Here is a 9494-nt window from a genome sequence, read left to right as displayed (position 1 = left end):
ATAAAAGAAAAATAAATTAAAAGGGCCCTTGCAGTAGCCCTCAGCGATCGATATCAGCGATAAACACGGACATTAAATATCTCAAGTTGTGATTTTTTTTAATTCGTATTTTTTATCTCCAATTCATTGTGGAAGGGGCAGCCCATGTGGTAAATCGTGGATAATCAATTCTGTACAGTTTGAATTGAAATAATTGATTGCGCAATTGAATTATCCATAACGAAAGAACTTTATCCCGATTTTTTGACGATTTATCGGGGGATTAATCGATTCACGAGGTCATCACGGTGTTTTATGATTTCTTACACTAATTTTTTTTTTTATAATTTATATTTTGGGTATCAGAAGTGAATACGTGAGGAGAATGGAAACGGAAATTTTTATGGATTTTATTTAAACGGAATTACTAATTTTTTTTTCAATCTTTATCAATTAGATGGAATTGAAAAATTATAGAATGGTATATAAATATTTCTATTAATTTCCTCGGGAAATATAATGATTGAAATGATATTAAAATTTCGGGAAAAATGAAAATATCATTTTCAGAATGAGAACGCGATAAATCCATGAAAGGTGGTGGTAATCTCGTAAATGGGGGATTTTTTTGAAGTTTAATTAACAATCTTTCGAATGAGCCCACAGTATATCACCTAAATACGAAATAAAGAGAGTAATTACTCCAGGGAGCGAAGAAAAAGTAAGCATTACTCTCCAAAATCCCCAATAAATGCATAACGCGAATTTTGAGACCTAGTGTACACCCGCATGCCCAAAAGCCCATCGAGGATAATTAAAAAAGTATAATCCCTCCACTTGAGAGATCCCCCCACACGTGTTTCTGGTCTTCCTCTTGAAGCCTAATGTTCCTGAAATAGCTGACGCGAAAAATATCCCAGTCGATGAATAAATAGAGCGAAATGAGAGGAATGATGGAGAAAAATACCACGAACTCTAGCCGACGGCGATGGGACATTTTTAAAAAATCAATTTTTGGAGGCGCCAGAAGATTTTTCAAAATGCATTTATAAATCTCTAGGGAACGGATTCGGTAGCCGTCGGTAATAACTTGAGGGAATTTTACGAGTTGGAGGTTAAATCGTGAACAGGGCTTGAGGCTCAAGTTAAGCTTGTGCTTCTTCAAACGTCGCAGTGAATTAGGTTTGAGAGGGATTTAGCCTGGTGAAGACGTGTTTACGTCCATGGATAGTCTACACATGTTTTTGGATGATTTTTCAACGAGCTTCGGCCATTTTTCCCATCGATTCCGCCATTTTAAGTGTCACCTTTCTCTAACTCATGCTCAGGCCCCGGTATCTGTGCATTATTTTTCGTGATTCGAGTCATACCGACGCAATCTTCCGGGTTATTTTCTTGAAATGGCTGTTACTGCTAGTTTAACACCGAAATTACGCGGATTTTGAAGGATTTTTGACACTTTTACGTCGTTTTGATGAGTTGACAGCGATTTTTGAGGTTATTTACACGTCAAGTCTGTCTAATTTATGGCTCATGCCCCGTTTACAGGGATTTGTTGACTGTTTTATGTGGTTAAAGTAATAATAATGTCTAGGAATATCTCTTGATGATTTTAAATCGCGTTTTGAGAGATTTCTGGGGTTTATCTGTAATTTTATTGGTTAATTTCTTGAGATGTCTGTCACATTCAGTCTAACACCGAAAATAGAGAGATCTCATGATTTTTACGACCTGTGACGAATGTGTCAGCCATTTGTAAGGTTAAGTCTCTGTAACTCATGATTGTCGGAGAAATTCGCACATATCCATGTATTTATGGACAGTTTTTATAGATTTGATGTTTTAAAATCCTTTAGACGCATCCCCAGAAATTTTCATAATTTCCCCTCAAGTCTTATTCATCCCTTGAATGGGGAATCCCCATTAAAAATCATGATTTTTATTTCCCACCGGCGGGAAAATTCCACCCGTATCAATTTTCCAAATCCGATGTCATTAAAAAATCATAAAAAATTAACCTACACCCCCAGAACTCGAAAATGTTCAGAATTATCTATTAAGGTCCAAAAAAGTCAACAAGAGTTTCACAACTCCCATTAAGACTTACAAAAAAAATTTCTGATCCCAGATATATTTACTAGCTACGCGAAAATTCAATCGACATTAACATATCCCGTCCGTCGAAATATTTCCATATTTATGCAGTCTATATATGTGTACTGGTGGCAAGTAAATAGAGTTGGTGAGAGATATTTTTTTTTGGACACTGATAAAATGGATATGTGACTCACGGATGAGGTGGTGGTGCATGAAAAACTACAGCAGCCGCAGCAGCCGCAGCGGCATGATGCTCCCAGGCCGCAGCCACAGCCGGATGATGAGAACCCGGTGGTGCATGATGGGGATGAAAAGGCGGTGGAGGTGGTCCATGATGTGGATGTGGATGAAATGCCGCATGAAATGCCGAATGTGGATGATGTGGCGGTGGTGGCGGTAAAAGTGAAAATGCCTCCTGGTGGTAGGCCACCTCCTTCTCCGGCATCGTTCACCCCTTTTTACAAATAAATAAACCACAACAAATGTCCTTCACTGATTATTAGTCCGGCACATCATCCACAGTCAATTGATTTTATCATCGTCTAGGTTAGAAATGCACAATCACGAGATTATTCACTATCACGTTTTAAATATTTATTTTGTTTTTGCACTTGGGGGGTGGGGGCACTCCTGGGGATGGGGTGCGAGGTGAGTCGTCGAGGTGACAAGTCAAATGGTGTTTATTTCTTTTTATTTATTTATTTTTTTTGGTGGGAAAACCGACCGGCGGATTGTGATGTTTATCCTCTGACGAGTATGGCGGTACTGAGAGGTTCGTTGGAGTGAAAGAGGAGAGGGGTTGTGTGGTGGAGCTAGGGCGTATGTCCCCCCTCCATGGGATCTGGAGAATTGTGGGCGTGCGACGGAGACGAGGCTCATGGGGTACACACTGACGGAAACAACGTGATTTCTGAGAGAGACGTTGTTATTGCTTCGGTGGGGGAGCGCAATGAGTGGGGGGAATTGAGGGGTAATGGTGGGAGGGAGAGAACGCGTGTCAGCTCGACAACTCAACTAGCACCCGTTTTGAATTGTTCACTCTGTTATACCTTTTGACCATTTATTTCAACATCTTCAAGACTATTTATTTATTTTTTATCTTTGAGGATTGGAGATTGTTTAATTATTATTCAATTATTTGTGGTTATTGTTTTTTTAATTTTGGTTGTCTAAGGGCCCGATAAATTGCCCGATGCATTTTGGGATTTATTTATAATGAGGGAATTAATAAAGTTATTGTTTTAATTCACCAGCATCTGTTTTAAATTGTGCACTGGTTGTATCACCTTTTGTCGATTTATTTTAATCTCTTCAGAGCGGTTTATTTATTTATTGTTAATTGAATTGATATTTTCATGTTGATAATAAAATTAATTCTTCACATTTCCACCACAATTTAATTATTATTATTATTTTTAAAGATGCGAGAGTGATCGGTAATTTTTTTGTCAAACTTTATGTGAATCGTAATTCATTTTTTTTTGTTATTAACCGAGTTGTTACTGTTATTTAGTTAATCACATGGAATTTTTTAAGAAACATGTCACTAAAATGTGAATATAACCATCAATTCACTTGACCGGGAGAAAAAATGCAGAGAAAAAACTTCTCCTGACAAATGAATTCACATGGCGTGAGTAAATATTTCTCCCAGTGTGACACTTCTGTATTAACACCATAAACATGATCACGTGACAAAAATAGTGACAAGAGACACCTGTCGTGACAGCGAGAGAAAAACTCACATGTCGAATCCAAGAATTCATTCGTCTCCAGGGTGTCATCAGGGTGCCCCTCAAGTCTTGAGATTAATCCCCTGACCCTAGACTGTGGAAGTGAGAGTACATCCTGATTAGCACGTGATCAGGCCAAGGACAATCAGGACAAGTTGTTGAATCCTGTGAAATTGAAAGACGAAGTGAAAATGAAAATGATGAAAAGCGTGGAGAAGATCTAGCTGAATGGCGACTTCCGGCCATGAGGGACAGTCTCCCCGGAAATTCTAAGGTTTCTTTTTCTATTATTGACGACACTAGGGTGTCACACATTTCTCACTCCCACATTTTGACCTCTGTCAGCGCCCCCCCGGATCCAACAAAGTCTCAACATGTGTAACACCCGAGCCACTTGTTGAACATGACCCTCCACAGGGACAAGTATCCGTAATAAACTATTGAATTACCAGAATTTGAATATTTCAACCTGGCCCCAAGCCCGCGATCACTTTATGGAGCCACTCCTGCGTCTGCAAAAAAAAAAAGACACATGTTTTTAATCCCCATAAACAATCCCGAGTAATTAAACAAAACAGCCACCATAAACGACAACAAATTTACGACAAATCCGGATATAAACGTGTTTTCCTCGTTTCTTCGTTTCATCAAAGAGAAAAAATAAAAATAAATGAAGACATCTCACACGCGCCTCCTCATGAGACTCCGGGTCTCATAATGACGGTTTTGGAATAACCAGGACGGGATGCATAGAGTCATTAACTAGAAACCCTGAGATGTGCCACACCCCCACCCATCCAAACTACATCCATCCATTTTCATCGACCTCTAGCATTTCTCACTTCTCGGCATCTACGTGAACACCCGACGCTCATTATTTTGTTGATTTTGGGTTGCTCTAGTCATTGGGATCCCCGGTTGGACCTAATTACCCTCGAACGAGACCCAGAGGAATATCAAAAAAGAAAAAGAAGAGGAACAAAACCAAAACAACTAGCGCAGCCACAATCTGGGGATTTGGTGGTGGGGTGGAGTGAGGGGGCGCGAAATGAGAGATTCGGAGTCTTAGAATGGCGTCCATTTAGCGCTGGCACACACCGGATGTTTCCTTCTAAATGGACCGCGCCCTAATTGGACGGCATCGCGAGACCTTTCGCTCGACGAGGGCGACGATCGCATTTTTTTTTTTCATCGTTATTTTATTTTTATTTTTTTTTTATGTCATGTCCGGAACTGGTTCTCAGTTGTACCGCGACACTGGAGTTATCGGAGGCATGAGAGTTGAGGCTGTATCACACGTTCTCGGCTTTGGAAATGGCAATTACTCTGTGCCCTTTATATTGTGGGATAGGTTACATTGGGATAGGTTAGGTTTGATGTAAGTGGAGACACTGAATTTTATCCTAGGATTAATACGTAATTCGATTTTTTCAATTTTAGGATTCGGTTGGAAAAAGAACCCTTGGGTTGTGCCAATGGATTTTGCAAAGAGGGATTGTTGTATGGATTTTTAGATTTGTTGAAAAATGGCGGGAAGATGAGGGTCGGTGGGAAACAATTATCGAGCCAATGAGGGGGCAGAATTGTGCGCAGTGAACGCAAATTGCGCGTGCGACAAAAAGTGGTCAGTCGTCCCCTTCCACTTGTGTAATTCCCCTTGTCAAATGGAAAGAAAAAAAGAGATAAGACACCCCATCACGTGCTCAAATTTATGTGTATGTGGTGAGGTGGGGGATTATAGATTGTTGAGTGGACAAACGCGGCAACATCGCGCTTGTTGCGCGAACCCCAGGGCAACCGGATGTTTCAGTTGCATGTGTGAGAGAGAGTTGAGGTTATGTCTGGTAGTGTGGAAGTACTGACGATAAAAGTAAAATACTTGTGCCCACTTTTTGGATCGATGACATCAATATTGTGGGATAAGATGTCTCATTCAGGGTTGGGCCCGTTGGAGGGGGTCAGAAGTGAGAGGAGCGAAAATTATTGGGAATTAATCTGAAGAAGACATTTTAGTTATGTATTTTTTTTTTCTCGGTCGTAAAATGAAGGAGCTAATTAACTCGCCTACACCGGGATACCTCCTCGCACCTATCCAGTTTTCATGGTAATAAAGTAGTTGATTCGACACTTTGTGGGGATACAAATATTTTGTGTTCATCAGGGAATGATAATTCGTGGTGAGAGTCTGCGGGATAAAGAAAAGGGTATTCTCTCGTGTTTCTCTTCTATTTTGCGGGGAAAAGGGGTGGGGATAGGGAGACCCCGGAGCCAATGACGTTGCAAGGGGGGGTGGGGGGGAATCGTGTTAACGTATGATCGAGTGGGGAGGGGTGAGGGGAAGGGGTAAGGCCGCTCTCACTAGATTGTTATCAATATTTTGATCGAATTTCCCCCCCTGCCCCCTTATAACCTCAAAAGTTGTGCAAAGCTACCGAAAACTTGAGAATTATTTAAAAAAAAAATAAATAATAAAAAAAAATTGCCTCGTGAAACCCGAGGCGTGGTTGGTTCCCAGAAAGTCGGTGCTTCAGAGAGGGCCCCACAATATATATACACGCATATAGCTGTTGGGACCCCGGAGGGTGGCACGAACAACATTTTCTCATCGCCCCCCGCAGTCCATGCTCATTAACTGTTCCCTCATCTCTCTCTTTCTCTCACTATCCTCTTTTTGCCTTATTTTTTCGTCTACCAAAAAGCCGCTGGCCATTGGCGTGACAGCCACCTTAAACCTCCCTTTCCCCCCTCTGTCCCCCCCTACGGGCCCCTCTTCAGGGCCCAGATGAACATGCGCGCCCTCATCGTCAACATCCCAACGGCTCTCATCAGGTAGGAAAGACAGCCGCGCCTGAGCCGACACGCAGGGCGCTATGAGGCCCCCGAGAGAAGTACAAGCCGCGTTTTTGGCCTCAGGGAAAGGACCCAAAAGTCAAAGATCCAGCCGAGACATTCCATCCTTATTCCTCCGCATCATCTTCCCCTTCCCCTATCGGCCATTCTTCAGACTGACGAGATAATTTGTTCCTCGTTTTCTCAGATTTTATTTTATTTTTTTTTTCTTTTTTTTAGATACGGCCCCTGGTTCGGGGCCCACAAAAGTCGGGAGAAATAGGTGATACACCGAGGGGGGGCCATATTTATGCGTTTTTCGGGGATGGCATTTCACTCGTCAGCCTCTTTCAGGTGACTAAACGTGGGAAAAAAAAATGAAACGGTTTGAGGTTAGCACTTGGTGGATTGAGATAATACTGACGTAATGACGACGTGGTATACGCCACACGTCAAACGAGACGTCGAGTGTCTCGTTAATCGTGAGGTCTGGGAGACACGCCTTCCCACTCATCGCACGTACAGCGAATAACTTAATATGTTGGTGGGAGAAAGAGGTTATGTGAGTGACGCTGTTGGACACGAGTTATCTTCGGTTGGGTCCGTCCAATTAAGAATAAAAATCAGCGAACGGTATCTGGGCCTCGGCCCCCCTCCCTGTATTTTTTGGTTTTATTTCGCAAATAGGAAATCGGTAAACAAGGGATTTGGGACTGATGCTGTGGAAAATATCGTTCGGTTAACGATATCGTTAACAGATGGAGAGGATGGAGAGGATGGAGAGGATGGAGAGGATGGAGAGGTAGGTGAGGAATGTCCGTGCGCGCGTCTGAGAAACATGCGAGTCGGCGATATAAAAAGGAAATGGGGAGAGTACGGTTGAGGGGGTGAGGAATGAGGGGAGGATTGGTTATAAGGCGGTGGGATGGTGGGGAAGGAGAAGAGGGTGGAGGTGGCGCGAGGCAGACAGGTTGGTCCGTTCGCCACCCGGAGGCGCCCCGAGGTGGCCGATGCAACCATACGCTGATCGCCGGGATGAAAGAGAGGTTAAGATGGCATGAGGGTGAGTGGAAACGAGAGGGAGAGCCAGAGAGAAAACATGGTGGCCTCGCCCCCACGCGAAGACCTCCGAAGACGAGAAACAACGAAGACGATCGGGCATCGTCGGACCATTTCGCTGATTCTGGCCTCTCGACTGTTCTGTTTCTTATTCTATCCTCACGAGAGTCGTCTTTTTTTTTCTTTCTCTCTCTTCCTTTTTCTTTTATTTTGTTTTGCTGGCCTTTTCGTATGGTACTTCTCTCTGGCTCCCGTCTTCGCGCGCACACTCACTCGTAACTAATGACTCAATTAATCCTGAGTTTTCAGTCTAGTACTGGGGTGTGGTTGAGGTTATGCGATTTTTTGAATTCAGGGGAATCCCGGGGGTTTTGGGTGGGGGAAATAGGATGGATTTGGGACGGGATTGGGCCAATACTGCTGGACTTTGAGGATTTGCGGTGGAAAGACTAATGTATGAATAATTAAACATACGGATCGTTGTAGTCAGGAAATTTGAGAGTCAATTTTGACGATTTATGAGGGGATTGAAGCGAGTTTTTTTTTCTTTTATTTTGGCGGGTTTCGATGGTATTTCCGCAGGAGTGGGCCGGAGTTCGGGGGGGTTGGTGGGCCCATTGGATAGAGCCGCGCGTGGTCTTGGGGACCTCTAATCATACCGGGCAGCGCCGACAGACTGAAAGGGGATAGAGACGTTCTATTGCCTGATTGCCCCATCGTTGTATGGGAGGCATTTTGGTGTTAGCGAGAGTTCAATTGAGCGGAATAAGAGGATCGTAAAATTTTTTTCTCAGAGTATTAAGAGTTTCTCGGCGAATGATGAACTAGAAAGTGAAGGGAATTTTGTTGGATAAGAAAAATTGAAAAATTTTCAAGAAAAACACAAAAAAATCGGGGTCATAGGCCACTATTTCGAGTTGTAAATGAGGAATTAATGGATTATCTTTTTCTAGAAATTTCGCGGAAAAATTGATGAATGATTGACATTGGAAACCATGAGATTGAGTTGATACTTTGTCACCTTTCATGGCATTAGCCCCGGAGATAATCTACAATTTAGGGATTTTTCAGTAAATTAGTCACGCGTAACTGTCAACTTTCTAGGAAGGATACCCAGGAAAAATCATTTTTTGAAAACACGGCAGGTGAGCGGCGTGAAAAGGCCTCGTTCTTCCATAATCACAGCCACCGTGTTGCTGTCTTTGTTTCGTGGCAGTTGAAAAGTCGAAATTTCATGCGGTCCCCCCAGGAAGTTATAAACTTGTAATGGGCTCGTGGCTCCGGGACACTCGACCTCAGTTTTCACTCTGGGTGACGAACCCTCGCACTGCGCTCACCCATTTATCGTCTGTCCGAGGGTCTGCGGGGGTTCTGGGGCTTCGGAAGGATTTTTGGATAAAAGGGAACGAGGGAGTGGACGAAAAATTCACAATTTGGGGGCTAGATTTTAAAAAATCGACTCTTTCCACTATTTTTAGGGAGAAAAATTGACCGACCACTTGGAAACATGTTAATCAAAATTTGATGATCCCCAATTTGATTCATTGATGATTATCAATGAAATAAATAAAATTTGTGAAGTAAATTATCTTCAAACGAGATTTTTAGAAATGTGATGAATAAAATGTGATGAATAAAATGAATAAAATATTCGTAAATGTCGGAATAAACAAATTGAAAAAACATCAGGATTTCTGAGAAATAAAATTTGTGACTGAAATTAAAAAAAAAAATTCTAGGATCAAATGGGACTTGAGTGGAAGCTGGGGGGTTAAGCTAAGAATTTACCCAAGATTG

The 9494-nt window shown here is 42.3% G+C and overlaps 1 protein-coding gene across 3 annotated transcripts in view; it reads right to left on the bottom strand.

Moving 5' to 3' along the window:
- The window catches only part of ci (cubitus interruptus), a 57454-nt gene that overhangs the window by 47660 nt on the left and 300 nt on the right, over nucleotides 1–9494 (bottom strand). Inside the window, exons 2-4 of one of the 3 annotated variants that reach the window (XM_011305165.1) lie at nucleotides 4259–4321; nucleotides 3822–3974; nucleotides 2271–2706 (exon numbers count right to left, since the gene is read on the bottom strand). In XM_011305165.1, the coding sequence (XP_011303467.1) occupies nucleotides 2271–2521 (251 nt within the window). In that variant the 5' untranslated portion in view covers nucleotides 2522–2706; nucleotides 3822–3974; nucleotides 4259–4321. The remainder of the gene's footprint in view (nucleotides 1–2270; nucleotides 2707–3821; nucleotides 3975–4258; nucleotides 4322–9494) is intronic. The other 2 variants (XM_011305167.1, XM_011305168.1) reach the window with 2 other exon arrangements.

The sequence above is a fragment of the Fopius arisanus genome, unplaced genomic scaffold (genome assembly GCF_000806365.1).
Source record: "Fopius arisanus strain USDA-PBARC FA_bdor unplaced genomic scaffold, ASM80636v1 scaffold00041, whole genome shotgun sequence".
Taxonomy (NCBI): domain Eukaryota; kingdom Metazoa; phylum Arthropoda; class Insecta; order Hymenoptera; family Braconidae; genus Fopius; species Fopius arisanus.
Note: the sequence above shows the minus strand (reverse complement) of the source record. Positions and strands in the feature narration are given on the sequence as shown.